This window comes from Pteronotus mesoamericanus, unplaced genomic scaffold (genome assembly GCF_021234165.1).
Source record: "Pteronotus mesoamericanus isolate MK-2021 breed Mesoamerican mustached bat unplaced genomic scaffold, CSHL_Meso_final contig_73, whole genome shotgun sequence".
Lineage (NCBI taxonomy): Eukaryota > Metazoa > Chordata > Mammalia > Chiroptera > Mormoopidae > Pteronotus > Pteronotus mesoamericanus.
In genome coordinates, this window is record NW_026555245.1 from 21,798,451 (window position 1) to 21,818,295 (window position 19,845).

Sequence of the window (19,845 nt, forward strand, 5' to 3'; positions counted from 1 at the left end):
TATGTAAATAGACTGCTGAATCCTGTATCATTACGGCTAACTAAAAATTAGTATGTATAGAATGCATTCTTCATTGTAATTTTTAAAATATTTTATGTATTTCTAGATGACTTAAATTTTAGTTTTCATACATTATGAAAACTGCATTCTCCTTCACATATCCACTGTATGTACTTCTAATTACCTTATAACAGTATTAATTTAGATAGCTTTGTTTGTACTGTGCAATTTGAACAAAGGAATGCAATGTTATTTTTTACAAAAACTTATTTTTATAATAACAATGTATTTGATGTGGACCAACTTCATACCACTATGTAAAACAGCCTCTCTTTTCATAGTGCAATTACAGTTTAGAACTAAAACTTGGTCCTCTATCCTTGTTTTTTAAAAGTGAATGGCTAGATTTAGTTGCCCTAGCCATGTTTCCTTTGACGGGAAACTGAAAACCATTTTGAAATTGCTTAGTTCAAAATTCATCAAACTGTTTTAAATTATTGGGTTTGGTAATTTACTATCATTTACTTTTTACATTACAAGTGCAATAATTTCACATACTGAATCTCCCCAGTGGGTGGAATATGTGATTATTGATACCTGGTCCTTCTGGTGCTACTTTTATTTAAACTTTTGTTTTTAAACCACCTTTCCCTGAATCTTAAGATAGAAAATGTTTCCCGTGTGAGTACATGCAGCTCAACAAGAAACTAAGCTGAAATTTCTTCTCCTGTCCTGGTCCACTAGGAGAAGAGCTAGCATTACTTTTGTGCTTGGTGTGAATATTCAGTCAATAAAAATGATTTACCATGGTAAACAGCTGTGATCTTTTCAAACATCCTAATGTGCTGTTGTGTTCATCTTGCATTCTTGAAAGCATGGATCACTAAGGCAGCTGTGTTTCTGTGGTTAATGCCATAAATGAAGTCTTCTAGAAGATACTTGGTTTTCAACTAGTAGGAGGAATGAGTGGGCCCCAAGGCAAAAAAAAAAAAAGGCAAGTTCACAGAAAATTTCTCTGATAATTTGTTATATACTTTAATTTTTATAGCTAAATCTGCTGTGTCTATTTTGCCTTGCTTGGTTCACATCTCAACTGTTTAAGCCATAATTTTAACCAATGAATTTAAAAATTCAGTATATTCAAAGTTTATATTTGCTAATACCAAAACAAGATCTTTTGGGGGTAGAGTCAGCCTCTGCTTGTAATTAAAGTTGCTGCTGCTTCTGTAATGTGTTTTTTTTTTTAACTTGGTAAAGGGCAATAAAACCATTACATTTATGGTTTTCACTTTGTATTCACCATCTCAGGTTAACAGCAAAAGTATATGTGTAATAAAAGCCACAAAAATATCCTTTTGGTTATAAAATTCCACCTCTTAGAATTTTTCTTATGAAATAACTTACAAATTCAGATTTAATATTTACTTATATACACAATTTAGACTAGGAGTATCAAGAGCTGGCAGCATCCTAGATGCCTACAGTCCATGTTGATGACATGGAGAATGTTTAAAATATAGTGAAAAAAAGATAAAAAATCATGCATACATATGACTTCCACCAAACAAAACTTTTTATGTAAAAATGTAGAGACCAGGCATCATCTCTAAGAGGTGGGATTAAAACTTATTTTGATTTTTTCATATATCTAAACCTGCTGTGTCTATGCACTTGCCTATTCTGGATATTTCATATAAGTGGAAACATGTAATATGTAGCTTTTTCTGTCTGGCTTCTTTCACTTAGCATGATGTTCAGCTCAGTATATCAGTAGTTCATTCCTTTTTAAGGCTGGATATACTGTACTTATTTATCCATTCTTTAAGGGATTGGATGGCTTCCACTTTTTGACTATTGTATGTACAAGTAGTTTTTGTGTGACATGATTTCAGTTCTGTCTTGGAGATGCTGAGTCATAAGATAATTTTTGTGAAACTGACTAACTGTATCCCATAGTGCCTGTGCCATTGTTTTTAAATTCCTACTTGTAGTGGAGGAGGGTTCCAGTTTCTACCATCAGCACTTTTAATTGTTGTATTTTTTTGTTATAGCCCTCTGCGTTAATGTATGAAATGGTATCTCATAGCTTTGCATTTTCCTTATGACTGTCTTCCCATGATTATTAGTCATTTTTATGTCTTTGGATAAAAATATTCACATCCTTTGCCCATTTCACAGTTGGGTCATTTATCTTTCTGTTAATGTGCAAGAGTTTTTATGTGTTTTGGATACTAGACCTCTATCAGATACAGGTTTCCTCCACTATCTGAAAGTAGAGCATGCCTATGAAACCTTTGTAAGCCAAAATGGCATAAAGTGAAGAATATCCTCTGCTTTCTGAAAGTTTGTGTTATGGCACTTGGCTTTTTTGAAAGACTTTTTGAAAACTGTTAGTACCAGTTTTCATAAAAGCAAAAAATAAAATCCTTAGGATTTCTTCTAGTTAGAAGTAACATTGCCAATGGACTAATGCCAAGGTTTTCTTCTAAGATTTTTATAGTTCTAAGTCCTACATTTTGGTCTTTGTTCTATTCTCAGTTATGTGTATATTCAGTGTCCTAGAACCATTTACTGAAGATTTTTTTCAGGACTAATTATACCACATTAATCTACATCTACTCTTAATGCCAGCACCACACTGTCTTGATTATTGTTACAACTTTATAGTAAGTTTTCAAAGTGTGAGTATTAAGTATCTCTCAAGATTGTTTTAGCTGTTCTGGGTCCCTTGAACTTCCATAGAAAATTCTGATACAAATTGTATTCAATCTGTAGATCAATTTGAAAGATATTGCTGTCTTAATATTAAGCCTGCTAATCTTGAACATGGTCTTTCTTTAAGCAACGTTTATAGTTTGCAGTATAAAAATTTTGTACTTTCATTAAGCTTATTTTTAAGTATTTTATTCTTGAATTGTTAATATATAGAAATAGTTCATTTCTGTATATTAATATTGGATCCTACAATGCTGCTGAATTTACTTATTAATTGGAATATTTTTGTGGATGCCTCTTGCCAAACCACCCCAGCTAGAATCTCCAGTACAATATTCAGTATAAGTGGAAGTACTGGATATCCTTGTCGTCTTTCTGATCTTAGAGGAAAAGCAGCATTCAGTCTTTCATCACAAATTATTTTTTTAACTGGTTACCTTCAACTGAGGGAGTTCTCACCTATTATTAGTTGTGCTGACAACACCTAAAACCTTTTCATAATTTAAAAAAAACTTTTTAGCATCTGTTGAGATGGATCATATGGTAGTTGTCCTTTATTTTATTAATGATATATTGCATTGATTTTTCAGGTGTTAAACCAACTTTGCATCCTTGAGATAAATCTCACTTGTTGTTAATAGGAGCAAACTTGGAGAAATTATCAACATATTTTTAGAAATCAATTGATGTATCAGAAATATGTATTGATGTATCTCAAAACTGGCTAGGATATTTTTAAAATAAAAACTGACATAAGGAGGCATTAAGTGCATTTTGGCTTTATTAGCCATAAATTTGGGAAAGTGTATTAGGAATGTCATTCAGCTGTTTCACCTTGTACTGAACTGTTTTCAAGGAAACTGACTCATGAATTTAAGTAATTTGCACACAGATGTGGGTACTGTGTGTTGGGGAGGAGTGGTGCCTCTCCTTGTGTAGAGATTGAAATGAGCTCTCTGGCTGAAAGAGTTTTTCTAAACTTCCCTCCTATATTACCCAACAAAAGAACATTTTTATTAGCCCTTCAGTGATTTTCTTCACCAATGGATATGATTTAAAACTTCTCAATATGCTGACGTTCAACACTTACCAAATAATGTCATTAATTTCTGTAAAATTCTGACGCACAACCTCATTCCACAGCAAAACGGATTCCAGTTGAAGTAAATATTTTTATGTTGATTCTTTGCTCACATGACACATATAGGTCTTTTAATATTTCAAGTCCACAGAGCCTTTTAAATTTATAACTTTAAAAACTTCAAATATGTGGATAAAGGAGAACACAATAAAGATCTGTTTTTCTGTTAAAGATACTAACTAGTAGATTAAAAAAGTTTATTTTGGTAACATTTTAAGGCAACAGTCCTCAAGTCAGCAAACCAGTGAAAAGAAATGGACATTCTTCCTGAGTAAGCAGGCGGTTTATGCCCCCCCCCCCCCCCCATCGGTGGTAACATTTTAGGAATCCTATCCTGCTTATTTACATCTGCTAAACTGTGGAAACACACACTTCATACAACAATCATTTTTTGGTCCAACCATGTAAATTTTAAGAACGAATTCCTTCAAAATCCCAATTCTTTACACTTTCCCTGTGCTACTTACATTTGTAGGAAATGATGTGTTTTAGAATTTGAAAAGACCCTTTTAGAAATGAGTTATTCAAATGACCCAGATACTCAAAAAAAAAGAAAACAAAAATTCTTTAATCTCAGAGGCTGCTGATCTGACAGTGGTATGCTTACCAACAGAGCTGTGAATACTGGAGTTACTTAATCATTTCTGCACTAAAACAATCTTCCAGAATATTAAGCATGCCCAGAGACCAGTGAGCATCTTTTTAAGACCTTGCATGGTATGTAAGTTTTATAATGCTAAAGAAAACAAAAGAGAATCATTTACATGTGAGGATGTAATTCAAAGGCAAAATGAAAACCATGATTATTCCTGAAAATATCACAAGGAACCATTTGTAATTCATACAGTGTCCTTCTACAAAACTTGGAGGGCTATGAGTAATTTCTGGTGATCAATTTCAGTTTGCTCACAGAGGCAAATATATGCTTGTACAGTCATCCCTTAGGATCTACAGGGCGGGGAGTTACAGCATCTGTGTGGATACCAAAATCCATGAATGCTTGAGTTCCTTATATAAAATAGCATAGTATTTGCATATAGCTTACATACATCCTCCTCTAAATCATTTCTACTTTACTTATAATACAATGTAAATACCATGTGTAGTTACACTATATTTTTTAGGGAAGAACTAGGGGAAAAGCCTACATGTTCAATACAGATGGAACCATGGTAGGCCTAACTAAGTAGTACACGTCAGCAACAGCATAACTTTTTTCCCTGAATATTCTCCGTCTGTGTATGTGGAACCTACAAATATGGAGGACTGACTGTACTTTGAAATTCATTGAGATACTACTTTTTCTAACTTTTCCTCCACAACTGATTCTATACAAGCTGCACTATAAACATTTCCATCTTTATTACCACCTGACATTAATGTGGCAGGAGCCAGGCACTTGAAGCTAATAATGTATGGTTTTACAAAGTCAAAAATAAATAAAAGCAACAGCTCAAGCGTCCATGCACGTCATAGCCAGCACGTTACCCTTCAGCTCGGCTGCAGCCCTCATGTGTAGGCCCAGGCAGGTTGAACAGAGTCATGAATTAGGCAATATGATTAAGAAATCACCTTGTGTGTATCACATGAGCAGCTTCAAGAATTTCCTCCCGTGATGTACACTTAACTATACTCTCTGTTCAAATGGATCCAAATGTGAATTTTCAAATTTTTTACTACAGCTTTTCTTTAAAATGTTGGGGGGGGGGGGTATGCTTGCAAAACTCAGAATTTGTCCAACTCAGAATTAGTGCAACTTTTTACGTTTCTTAACAGAAAAAAATGAAGCAAGCAACATTTACCACCGAACTCCCCAAGCCCTTCCACTGCTGGAGCCAAGAATCCATCAGGCCTCACAAGCTACACAGCCATCTTCTTCAAAATCAAAAGCACCTATAAGGCCTAGGACTGCCATTATGCAGGATCTGAACCCCAATAACTATAGGTAGCGGGGTCTTGTTCCAGTACAAGCCACAAGCTCAACTTTCGAAACAGCCAGCTATGCTGGACAGCAAGTTACTGAGAAACCAATCTGTTCAGCTGGCTGGAAACAGGCAAAAACAAGGGCCCAGTGCATCAATAAAAGTATGCTTTTAAGGATTAACCTTGGATAACGGAAAACTCCCTACAAAACAAAGAGAACAATATTTATAAAATGCTTAGCCACCATGGCAACTCAGTGCTCGGAAGAAGGAAGTTAAGGTCATGTACTGACACAACACTGAACCAAAAGAACCAGTGAAAACCCAGAGGGTATATATAGCTGGACAAATGCTCATCTTTCTTAAATTGGTCAGGTGGAGCAGGGGTACATGTTTCAGAGGGATAGAGGCATTGAAACAACTTCATAATGATGGACCTCAGTGACCACTTGTCAGAAGGGCTAGGTGCACTAACTCAGCACAGGTTTCCACATCAGGGGTCTTGGGCTTCACCACAGAGACATTAAGCACACTCAGCTCTCAGCCCAGACTGGGACCTCAAAAGCCCAATGGTTCTTCCCACTCCATTTGGAACTAGCTTTCTAACGACCTACAGTTAAATCTCAAGGGGAATCATTACTACAGCGATTGATAATTTACCCACCACTGACACAACAAATGGTCTTGGGCTTTAATTGGAAATGTCATTTGTCTCATTAACAATGGGCCTGTAGTACTTTCAATGTCTTTTATGATCCTAAGGGAACAAATGCTCTAGTGGTTTGTTGGCTTTTGTCCTTAAGGTCATATAAAATGACACGGTGGTGTAGTGGCAATACCCACATGTGCTTAAGTGCCAGAAAACTGGCATTTTCAAGTGTCAAAAAGGTCATGTATCACTACCCCACGGCATAATCATTATAGTGCTTAACCCTGAAGAGTGTTAGTCCACAAAGCTCTTTGAACATATGCTCATTAAAATTCATTGACTTACATTACAAATATTCACATAGCATAAGGAGAAAACATGTCATATGAAGTATCCCCCTGGACACTTACTTTGAACTCCTTCACAAGGTTAAAACACATAGAGACTGTAGGTGCACACCCAGGCAGAGGGAAATGTCCAATCTGGGAACTTCTCTTTCAGAGCGTCCAGCTGGGAGGATCTCTTGTTTTCCCCAGAAAGATAGTGGGCAGCAATGGCCACAGTGACTATTCCCTCCGGCTGTTCTTCCAAGACCTGGCAGAGAAAATAGTTAAGTTTTCTAGCTCTTTGAAGGCAGAATACTGATCCTAAGTATTTGATACTTGCCAAATACCACCTGGGAACCTGACCAATGGTAACAGCAATGCTGGGAAATTCCCACCTGTACTTCTATCCAGAACTGCCATGCAGAGGCTTGAAGTCCATGGGAGTAAAACACAAAGTAGTCCCCTCCTTTACTTGTGACTGGAGTGCCACTGCCAAGAGACCACTGGGAAAGTGTTGACCCTTTGTGAGTTCGAACATAGAATGACATATGGCTTGGTCCTGTAACATAAATGGAAGATCAGTTACAACTATATTTTTAAAAGCATCGACAAGAAAAGCAATTAAGTTATCACCCAAACCAGACTATAGATTTCATGCCTTTTATCACTTTAAAGACACTCACTGCAAACCTAATGGAGGTTGGCCAGTTTGGACTTTTAGTGCATATCAACAAGGGTGAGTGAGGAGGTGCAGCACGAAAGCCACAGGCTTCACCGGGAGGAACCCCGGGTTGAGGTCTTGGCCCCATCACAAGAGCACTGAAGGGAGCCTTTCTTCAGACAGCTACAGAATAAGCTTCATCTAACCAAAGATAACTGCAAAAACTATAGCAAAAGATACTGGGAATTTTAATATATCCAAATATATTACTAAGACAAATATTGAAGTATGAGAGGGAAGACTAATGTACAAATGCTGCACATAACAAGAGGGAAAGAGGAAAGTGGAGTAAACACACTGTTGTATAGGCTGAGAGAGAATGCCATTAAAACCTAACACACAGGGAAAAGTTAAATAGCAGGTGATCAAAACAAAAATAAAACAAGTGCCAGAAAATATTTCTTGAAGGTCAAAAAAGATACCACAGAAAAAGGACTACAACAAATAAAGCAAGCATTAGTCACAAAAATAAATGTGAATGGGCCTGACTCAGTCACTAAAAGAAAAATGTTTTCCACTTGGCTTACAAAGCTGACCTAATATTCAAGGAACATACTTAAAGAGATTCAGAAAAGGTAAAAATAAAGGTGTGAACAGAAATAATTCAGTCAAGTGGACACAATTTAAAAAAACCTCTGATGTCAGAAGAAAATTCAAGACAAAAAGCACTAAAAGCTGTAATTCACATAAAAATTGTTAATTCTGTACACCAAATTAGCAACTACTTTATGAAGCAAAACTATAGGAGATGCAAGGTATATACATAGAAATATAAGAGACTGTAATATTCCATCACTAGAAAACATCAATTGAACAAAAAACTGACATAAAAGACCTGAACAAAATGATCAGTTTAGTAGACTATGTAATATATGTATCAAACTTTACATGATAATACAGGATATATCATCTCAAGTAGGCATAAAACATTCATAAAAATCTTAGGTCACAAAAAAATATCAAAGTTCTATAAAATTGAGATTATAAATAACAGATCAAAATTCAATAAAACTTGAAATAATCAACAAAACAGCTTTCTACCTGGAAATCAATTAGAAGGTCTATTTAAGGCTCATGGGTAAAAGAGGAAATAGAAACAAAAATTACAGAAATGTTTTTAAATAAAAGAAATACTACACATACCAGAAACTATTGGATACAGGTAAAAACAGTGATGAGGAAAATCCACAGCGATAAGCCTTTTTTTTTTCAGTAAAAAAAGAATAAAATGACAAAAAAGGACAACAAAGTAAACAAAAAGAAAGCACAAGTTAGGAAATACTATCAGAAACCAATGAAATGGAGAATAGAACACAACGCCTTCCTTAAACAATCAAAAGTTATTTTTAATTAAGATGGGCAGGCTGGGCAAAGAGGGAAACATTGGGACAACTGCAGCATAATACCAATAAAAAAGTTAAGACAACCGCTAGCTAACTTGATTAGTAAAGAGGTGGCAGGGGAAGGCGTAACAAACCAAGTATGCAAAAAGAGAAATAAGAATAGTAATTTAAACAGAAGTTTGTAAATCACACGTGACTACTTTGCAGACCTCTACATTAGTAACTTCGAAAACCCAGATGAAATGGATACTTTTCTAGGAAAACACAGCTGACCTACACTTAAAGCTTAGAATGCTTAAGCAGACCAGTTACCTTAGAAGAAGTTGTTAAGCTACTGCACAAAAAAGCACCAGGCCTACGTGGTTTCAGAGAGAAATTCAAGCCAACTTTTCAACCAAATAGTTACAATGCTCCATAAACTGCTCCAAAGCAGTGAAAATTAAGGAAAACTTACCGACTGGTTTCATGATGTACACTTACAATGTTTTTACATTTATAATGCGTAACACTGATACCTAAATCTGACAGGTACAAAACACACACATGAACCAGTATCATTCATGAGTACTGACGCATAATTTCTAAAAATATCAGCAAACATCCAACATCACAGTAAGAAAAAATTAGGCCATGACCTGATGGGTTATGCCATATTAAAATATCCAAGGAAGAAAACACCTATGATTATAGGTGACTTAAAAAAAGCCTTTCACGAAATTAAAAACCATTCTTTATAAAAACACTAGAAATGACAACTAATGAATGCTTGCTTAACATGATAAATAATCACCCTTAGTCCTGAGGCTATCGTACATAATGGGAAAACACTAGAGACTTTTGTACTGATACCAAGAAGGCAAGAATGCTACTATTTCAACAACTGTACACTATGCTAAAAGTATTAGCCATTTATACAAATCAGAGTCATAAGAACTAGTAAAGAAGAAGAAAAACTACATTTGCAGTTGATGTGCAATAGTCAACAAGTTATACGTGAGTTCTGCTTGTGTATAGCTGTCAGGCTCAGAATGGTTTATATGTTTTTAAAGAGTGATTAACAAAAAAATAACCTGCAGAGACATACAGCAAAGCCTGAAATATTTACTATCTGGCCTTTTAAAGTTTGGCAATTCCTGGTATATCTGGAGAACGCTAGGGTATCATGATTAACTTAAAAAATAAAAGATTCAGCCCTGGCTGGTGTGGTTCAGTGGATTAAGTGCCAACCTGTGAACCAAAAGGTCACTGGTTCAACTCCCAGTCAGGGCACATGCCTGGGTTGGAGGCCAAGTCCCTAGTTGGGGGCATGCAAGAGGCAACTGATCAATGTACTCACATTGATGTTTTTCTCTCCCTCTCTCCTTCCCTTCTCCTCTCTCTAAAAGTGAATAAGTAAAATCAATCAATCAGCCTGCCCTGGCCAGGTAAGTCACTTGGTTAGAGTGTAGTCCCAATATGCTGAAGTTGCAGGTCCAATTCCCAGCCAGGGCATACATGGGAATCAACCAATGAATGCATAAAGAGGTGGAACAACAAGTTGATGTTTCTCTCTCTCAAATAAATAATTTAAACAATAATAAAAATAAACAATTCAGTAAGGTAACAAAATATAAAACTGACATACAAAGGTCATTTTATTAACGTAACAAAGTATTAATATAACAAGTTAAAAGACACACTGGTAGAGGAAACGCCAATTATAATAGCAACAAAACCTAGATGAGAAAAATTTTAAAACAGTCTTGATAGACACAAAAGTAGTAAGTAAATAAATAAAAAGACAGTCCAAAGTAATAAGTACATAAATAAAAAGACAGTCCAAGTTCATGGATAGGGAGACTCAACATTATAATGTCGGCTCTCCTTAATTTATAAGTGTATCGTATCCCCCAAATACCAATTAGCAGTAGGTTTAATATTAGACTTAATACTAAAGTTCATATGGAAAAACAAACATGTAAAATTAGCAAGGAAAACACTGAAAAACAAAAACTACAAAAGATCTTAACTGACCCAATTACTAATCTATAAAGCTTCTATAAAGTGTGGTAACTGGTGCAAAAACATACACATATAGAGTCAATTTTATTTTTCTGATTTTTTGACATCTGTAATCACAAAACACAGGGCAGAGGGTGTGCACCTTGCCTGCCAGGAACCTGTATTTTACTGCAATTCTCCAAACTGCATAAAGGATAGAGAAAGGTTTGGATTTGTGTGTGTGCATGTGTGCTTCCTCTTCACAGGCTGATGATTAAATGAAATTAGAAGTACTTATCGCATGAACAAGAAAACCAGTAAGAGCAAGATAAATTCATTTCTAATTACATTTTAAAACCCTAGTGAACAAAAGTATTCACCTGCAGAAGTGTCAGTGAAGGCATTTAATTCCCATAAGTACTTCATTCCATTGGTTAACTACTAAAAACCCTGACCTCTACCCTCATACACAAAAATTAATTCAAGATGGATCATAGGCCTAAACATAAAAACTAAAGCTATAAAGTTTCTAAAATAAAACACTCTATCTGTGTGACCTCTAGATAGGCAAGATTTTTTGGCAAGGACATAGCACTAATTCTGAAAGAAAAACCTGATAAACTGGACTTCAAAAAAAAACGTAAAACTGCACATCAGCTGTGCTCTCCTTGGGGGCACGCTCATTCAAATCTCCTTTTCAATTAATTTTTTTCCTCCCAAATTCTAAGGATCTCCACAGGACTTGCAGCCAGGGGAGCAATGGCCAGCAGCAGCTTTTCCTGAGCTAACCCCCTCATTCTGTCTCCAAGGCCCCCTTTTCTCTGATTGTCCGGTGAGCCAATGGCCGCCTCGCCCAGGGTCTCCTGTTGCTGCTTCAATCCTAAGCCCTTGTTTCATTTTCCCAGGCTTTGGGGATGTTTCTGTGACCACAAATACGCCATAGGAACTTAACTTTTGTTTATATCAATTAGCCTATGGTACAACTGCTTTTGTTATAAGTCATTTAACTTAAAGTCAGTTTCCAAGAACCAACCTACAACATTAAGTGAGGACATACTGTATTAAAATTACAGCACAAATCAATGACATTAAAACAGGGTATCAACAGAGAAAAATCAATGAAATAAAACACTGTTCTTTTGGAAAGATCAATAAAATTGATAAGTCTCTAGCCAGGCTAAGAAAAAAGAGAAGACATAAATTACTAATCTCAGGAATGAAAAAAGAGGTAATCACTACAGAACCCATGGACAGTAAACGAATAATAAAAGAATATTATGAACTAACTCTGCCCACAAACTTGGTAACCCAGATGAAACAGGTCAATTCCTTCAAAGACAACCTGCCAAAAGCCACACAAGAAGAAATATTCCAAATAGTCCTATATTTATAAAAGAAACTGAATCAGCCCCAGCTGGTGTTGCTCTATGGATTGAGTGCTGGCCTACAAGCCAAAGGGTCACCACTTCAATTCCCAGTCAAGCACATGCCTGGATTGCAGGCCAGGTCCCCCATTAGGGGGCGCACAAGAGGCAACCACACATTGATGTTTCTCTCCCTCCCCCCTCGCCAAAAGTAAATTAAAAAAATATTTTTAAAAAATTTGAGCCAATAATTAATGACTTTGCAAAACAGAAAAAACAAAACAAACCAAATCAGCTTCTGGTAGGCTCGCTGGTGAATTCTACCAAACATTTAAAGAAGAAATTATACCAATTCTCTGCAATATCTTCAGAAGATAGGAGCAGAGAGAATACTTCTATCTAATTCTATGAGGCCAGCATTACCCTAATACCAAACACACAAAAATGTTACAACTTATAAACCAGTCTCTCTCATGAATATAGATGCAAAAATTCTCAATATGAGCAAATCACATTCAACAACGCATAAAAAATTATAAACTATAACCAAGTGGGATGTATTCATTATGCAAAATTAGTAAGTTCAACATGTGAAAATTAATGTAATCCATCACATCAACAGACTAAAGAAGAAAAATTACATGATTATATTAACAGAAAAGCATTTGACAAAATCCAACATCCATTTACAATAAACACTCTCAGCAAACTAAAAAGAGATGGGGACTTTCTCGCCCTGATAAGAACATCTACAGAAAATCTACGGTTAATCTCATACTCAGTAAGAAACTAGAAGCTTTCTCATTAAATCAGAAACAAGGCAAAGATGTCCCTTCTTACTACTCCTTTTTGAAATCATACTGGGAGTCCTGGTTAATGCAGTAAGGCGAGAAAATGATATAAAGTGTATAAAGACTGGGAAGGAAAAAATAAAACTTTGTTTGCAGATGACTTGATCATGTATGTGTAGGAAATTCAAAAGAATCAACAAAAAACTTGAGCTAATAAACAATTACAGCATGATTGTAAGGTATAAGGGTAATATACAAAAGTCGGTTTCTTTCCTAAATACCATCAGTGAACAACACTATTCACAGTAGTACCCCCCAAAATGAAATACTTAGGTATAAATCTATTTGAGGAAAACTACAAAACTCTGGTAAAAGGAATCAAACAAGATATAAATAGACATCCTATGTCATGGAGAGGAAGAGTCCAATTGTAAAGATGTCATTTTCCCCAACAGTCTATAGAGTCAATCCAACTCCAATCAAAACTCCAGAAAGTTATTTCATCGATATCAACACACTGGAATGTGGAGAGACAAAAGATAAACAATATACTGAAGAAAAATAAAGTTATTGGGGACTGATTCTGCCCAACCCCTACAGCTATAGTAATCAAGGCAATGCAGTAATGGCAAAAGAATAGAGAAATAGAAAAGTAGAACAGAATAAAGAGCCCAGATATGGAACCGCACAAATATAATCAGCAGAGGCTTCACAAAGAAACAGGTAATTCAATGGTAACACGATAGTCTACAACAAACAGTACTAGAACTTGAAATCCACATGCAAAAGAAATGAATCTAGACACAGACCTCATATCTTTCACAAAAATTAACTCAAAATGTAGGCCTAAATGTAAAACACAAAACTAAAAAACTTCTAGAAGATAACACTGGAGAAAATTTAGAGACATTGGATTTGGCAGTGATTTTTAGATACAATACCAAAAGCATGATCCATGAAAGAAAAACTGATTTAAGTTGGACTTCACTAAATTTAAAAGTTATGTTCTGTGAAAAACATTATTAAAAGAATAAAAGGCAGGCAAGCCAGACTAGGAGAAAATACTTGTAAAGCACTTATCTATCTGATAAAGGATTTATATCCATATATACAAAGAATTCTTAAATTTCAACAATAAGAAAACAAACAACCCAATTAATAAACAGACAAAAGATCAGGACACCTCACCAAAGAAGATATACAGAAGAGCATATGTAAAGATGTTAACTATCATGTATCATTAGGGAACTGCAGATTAAAACAATGAGCTAGCACTGCCTGTCTCCCAGAACAGCTAAAATCTGAAACACTAAAAGCACCAAAAGCTGTTGAGGATGCAGAGCAACAGGAACTCTCATTCATTGCTGGTAAGAAAGGAAAATGGTACAGCCACTCTGGACACAGTTTGGCAGTTTCTTACAAAGGTAAATAGAGGCTTACCATACCATCCAGCAATTGCACTCCTAGGTAGTTATCCAAGTAAGTTGAAAAACCTACATCTACACAAAAACCTGCACACAAATATTTATAGGGGCTTACTTCATAATTGTCAAAAACTGGAAGCGACCATGTTCTTCAGCAGGTGAATGGATACACTGTGGTACATTCATAATGTTATTTGGCAATTAAAAAAAAAAGCTATCAAGCCTCTAAAAGACATGAAGGTACCTTAAATGCATATTGCTAAATGAAAGAAGCCAATCTAAAAAGGCTACACTCCTGTACGAGTCAAGCTATATGATATTCTGAAAATGGCAAAACAATAAAGACATTAAAAAGATCAGTGATTGCCAGGGGGAGTGGGAAGGAGAGAGGGATGAATAAGTGGAGCACAGGTGGGTTTTAGGGCAGTGAATCTACTCTGTATGACACTGTAACGGTGGATACATTTGTCAAAACTCACAGAACTATACAACACAAAGAGTAAAACTGAACCTTAAAGTAAACTGAGGACATTAGTTAACAATCATGTGTCAATACTGGCTCATCATTTACAAGAAATGTATCACACTAATACAAGATGTTAATAATAGGGAAAGCTGAGAGGGTGGGAGAGGGGGGAACTCCACTTCATGCTCAATTTTTCTGTAAACTTAAAACTTCTCTCTATATAAAGTCTGTTAAATTTGCTTTAAAAAATCCTAATCAGCTGTACTTGCTTCTAGAAACACTAAGCTGCTGGTCACTGTTATAAATTTGAGGGAAGAGGTACATGCTTATTAAAAATTTTAAGAACTGAAGACAAAAAGAGAAAACTCCTATGACTCACCTGAGGCTTCAAAGGTCAGCCGTATAGAATCCCAGTGTGTCTGTTCTTTGGATACAAGTTTGAAATGAACAGGTTCTCTTGGAGAAACTTCTGAGGCAGGAAGGTACCAATTTTTCCTATTTGAAAAGGAATTCAATATATCAATAATATTTAGGATGGTTGTGTTCAGAATATATGAAACACATATTGGGGCATGAAAATAAACTGATCGATATTATTGCTAATTCCTCTGAAGCCCAGATTATTGCAGAATAAAACCTTCCCAAAGAATAAAGGACCCAAGGTGATTTTGATTCCACTACCCAAACTATTTTTTCTCATCTAATCTTCACTGACAAACAATAAAAACTTCCCAGAAATGAAACAATTTGAACTTGATGCTTAATTGCTGTTAGATTAGTTCAGAGGGCTACCCTTTCTAACTACTGAGATTTCTAAAGGAAAAACTTTGTAAATTTGAATAAAGCAAAACTATACTTCCAAGTGGCTCATCCCACTAAAGAAACAGAACTTTTGCAGTGATAGAAAAAAAAGAATATAAATGGCACTTGATTTCTCTGTTAACCAGTTTAAATAATGAAGTGCTGCTACAGTGACAGGACCTGAGAACAAACTAAATCCCTACTAAAGCAGAAAAGTAGTGAACCAACCTGATCAGAAAGTGCACTGGAAGATACCACGGAAAACCACAGAGGGGTGCGTTCTCCTCACAGTGAGCTCGGATGGTGTCATTGATCTCCGGAATGTGAGGTGTTATATGAGACATTCCAGTGTAATCAAACCCATTGATCCATATTCCAGAGTCCCGTTTAACCACTTTTCCATCCAAGTCATGAAATGTTCTTGTCATATGCTAAAAAGAGCAAGACTAATGAGAAAACTACTGTTTCAACCCTCTCACCCACATCCTCACCCCAGACTAACAAAAATGAGTAAGCCTGACCAGACCAAGAAATGAGGTGGCTGTGGAGCAACAGGGACCCTCATATACTGCTGGTGGGAGTGCATGCTGGCACAATTACTTTAGGAAACTGTGTAGCATTACCTAATAAAGTTAACATGCACATACCCTTCAAGCCAGCAATCCCACTCCGGAATATGTACCTTAGAAAAACTTTTGCTAAGTACAAGAGTGTTGACTCAATAGCATTACCCATCTTAGCAAGAACTGCAAACAACCCAAATGTCTCCTAACAGGAGAGTGGGCAGACAAACTGGAGCACCATCCTACAACAAAAGTCTATTCAGCAACGAAAAATAATGTACTACAGCAACAGAAATCAACGTGGAAGATTCTCACATGCTCTTGAGCAAAAGAATATTTAGAGTATGGCTTTACCTATAAGAAGTTCAAAAACAGGCAAACTATACATTGTTTTTTAGGGATTCATACATATATGGTAAAATAAAAGTAAGGTAATGATTAACTCCAAACTTCAAGATAGTGGGTGATTACTTCTTTGGGGGATGAGGAGAGGTAGAGGGACAGAAAGAGTTGGATCAAGAAGGAACACTTGAGTTTTCTTAGATACTGCTAATGTTCTTTCTTTTAAACTCAATGATGGACTGTTTTATTAGTTTGTTTTATTATTTTTTACAAATATATTTTATTGTTTTATTTTTACAAATATATATTTAAATTTCATATAAAAATTTTGAACACCATGAACACTAAACTCCTTTTAGATGAGAACTTAAAACAAGTAGTATATACATGTACAACAAACTTCCGTTTCAGTGTTACAGATGCAGAGAAAAACAGGAATCACAGCTTACTGCTAGATGACAGACTTGTGCCTAACAGATGAAAAGGTACCATGTTCCATCTGGAATAGCTTTATTAACAACAGAAAGCAGTCTGAAGAATATCAAAGAGGAAAAGAAAAAGGACTGCAGAGGGCAGGGGTTGGTAAACTATAGCTGACAGGCCAAATGGCCCACTACCAGTTGTATAAATAAAGCTTTATTGGAACACGGCCATATTCATTTGCTTAGGCATTGTCTATGGCTGCTTTCATTCTGTAAAAACAGCAGCTGTGACAGAGAACACATGGCTGGAAGATCTTAAAATATTTATTATCTGGCCCTATACAGGAAAAGTTCACCAACTTCTGGCATTGAGGAAGAAGCAAACCCCACAACCAACCAAAATAGAGGTTTTAAAAAATAAAACTATGGCTTTTCCTAAATATTACTGATGGAATCAACTATAAAAATTAGCAAGACACTGTTTTACACCTAAAACTAATAAAATATTGTATGTTAACTATAATTTAAAGTTTTTTTAAATTAACGATCATGGCAAACATTAAATCTCCTAAAAACTAGCTGTCCTTTGCCAAAGGTTTTGCAAATTGTAAAATGTCACATAAATTCTATCACTATGCGCCGTGGCCAGGTTGCTCAGTTGGTTGGGGCATCATCCTATACACCAAAAGGTTGCGGGGTTTTATCCCTTGCAAGGTCACATATGGGAGACAACTGACTGATATTTCTCACAGTAATGTTTCTCTCTCTCTTTCCCTTCTCCTCCCCCACACCGCTGCTCTTTAAAATCAATAAACATATCATCATGTGAGGACTTTTTTAAAAAAGTATATCACTATGTCATTCAGGAATACAAACAATGAATAGCAGGCCCTTTTCAAAATGTGCTCTCTGATATTTAAGTTCGAATATTATCACTCATTCAGGTCCTTGAATAATTCTCTAGGTTGTGACCCCTGGCGTTTTTGCAGGGCCAGCCCACAACCTCTAACAGAGGAGGTGGCTGGAAATAAAACAAGTCCTTTTTCCTGCTTTACCGTACCAGTTCTAAAACGTTTGCAAAAGAACTTGAAATCTAAGAAAGTTCTAAATCTCATTTTATTAAACCCTTTTTAAATTGTTTTCCTTGTCACATATTACTTTGAGCATTACCTAAGATCAATTTTACTAGCATTTTAAAATATCTATTTTATTTTGCCAGTTTATAGTTCAGATTTTTACTGGTCTGCAGACATTTTTAAAATCTGTACTCCTAAAAGCTCATTACTCCATGATACATATTTCCTCATTTTTCAAAATAGGTGCATTTTTACAATTTGAACACTAATAAAAAAAAAAACAAGCAGATATCTCTAATTTGATCCCTTGGAGAAGTATGTCCAGCTGGTAAGAATGCCTCTTGATGGGCAATCTTTTCCTCATTGTCTTACACAAAATGGTCAAGTACAACTAAATAGGTCTACAACAGAAATGTCAGTTGGTTTTCCTGTTGACTAGTGAAGCTCAAAACACACAAAGCTTTCCTCTCCAGAATTTCAAATAGCTCAGGCAAAACTGCTCTTACCTGAAGAAACACTCTCTTTGGCTTTGGACTGGCAGGATTGGAGCTGTATGGGAAAAAAGTTCCACTGCACACAAGGGAAAATGTAACTGTACATACCAACGTTAAAGTTAGCATGGTTTTTTTCGTGCTTTTGGCAAGGTAGATAAAGTTAATCTAAAACACAAAACACAAAAATAGCAAAATTACAATTGGCAGAAGAGTGGCTTTAACTGACTTTATTTTCTAGCAGGTATTATCTGACAGATAATGAAGAAAATCAGCAAGTGCCAACACCCAGTAAACAAAACACTAATTATAAGGGATTTCCATCACAAGTTGGAACCTAGATAAATGAGAAATGCCCACATCTGCCATGATGGTGTCTTTTTGACAGGTGGCCAGACAGCAACAGGGAAAAAAAGAAACTGAAACAGTGTCTCTGCTCAGTTGGCAAAGAGACTAGAGGATACAGATCCAGCACCAAACCATCATCTTATTTCCTATTTTACCAATGAGCTGTTAACACTGCATAGCAGACTATCTAACTACCAAAATCATGACATCAGACTTCTATTAAAGAAACAGAGGCAAGCTTTTAAGCATAAGATGGCCTGTTTCAATAAAACTCACATTTCACTCATAATGCTTTTATACTGTGCCATGATGTTGGATTCATCTAAACTAGCATTTAGATGTACTTTCTAGACTTTGCCTGTGTTCCTGCATGTGAGGAAAAATGGCAAATACAAAGTAGTACTGTCCCTCCCCTTCAACGCCAAGTTCACCAAAGCCAACAACAATTAAAACAACAAATCTGAAGTTGGGCAAGAAAAGCATCTCAGTCTCAATGTGGGCAACCAGAACATCCTAGATATGTTTATTAATTGTAATGAAATCACTGAATTAGAAGTTGTAGGGGGCACACATGAGTAAAATCCCTTAGGGGTGCTGAAGGAGCTACTTTGAGAAACCACGATCTAATTCCAGCTCCCCCTTTTGCCTTCTCCCTCTTATCATCCACCCTCTAGGGCCAATAAGTAGAAAAGAACATTAAATATGAAAATATTTTTGAGATGAAAATAGAAAAATGAAGCAAATATTCATAACCTACTATATACACTACTATATAAAGTTAAAAAATTTTGGATCTACAGTGTAACAATATCCCAACCAGTACAATCTCCAGCAAAACAATACTGGTCTTAGGTAAAAGATCTTATATTTTTACACTGGGAGAAAAGAAGTAAGTTCCCAAGGACTCAAGACAGTGAGTTAACAAAACACAATTTGCTACCCTCCTTTAATCAATATAAC

General features: G+C 35.8%; 1 protein-coding gene across 5 annotated transcripts in view; it reads right to left on the reverse strand.

Moving 5' to 3' along the window:
• Positions 1-19,845, reverse strand: part of ERMP1 (endoplasmic reticulum metallopeptidase 1) — a 61,837-nt gene that overhangs the window by 1,895 nt on the left and 40,097 nt on the right. For 2 of the 5 annotated variants that reach the window (XM_054583105.1, XM_054583101.1), the window contains exons 11-15: positions 18,553-18,705; positions 15,872-16,074; positions 15,222-15,337; positions 7,149-7,312; positions 4,166-7,021 (exon numbers count right to left, since the gene is read on the reverse strand). In XM_054583105.1, coding sequence (XP_054439080.1) covers positions 6,857-7,021; positions 7,149-7,312; positions 15,222-15,337; positions 15,872-16,074; positions 18,553-18,705 — 801 coding nt within the window. In that variant the 3' untranslated portion in view covers positions 4,166-6,856. Of the gene's footprint in view, positions 1-4,165; positions 7,022-7,148; positions 7,313-15,221; positions 15,338-15,871; positions 16,075-18,552; positions 18,706-19,845 lie in introns of those variants that run through there. The other 3 variants (XM_054583103.1, XM_054583104.1, XM_054583106.1) reach the window with 3 other exon arrangements.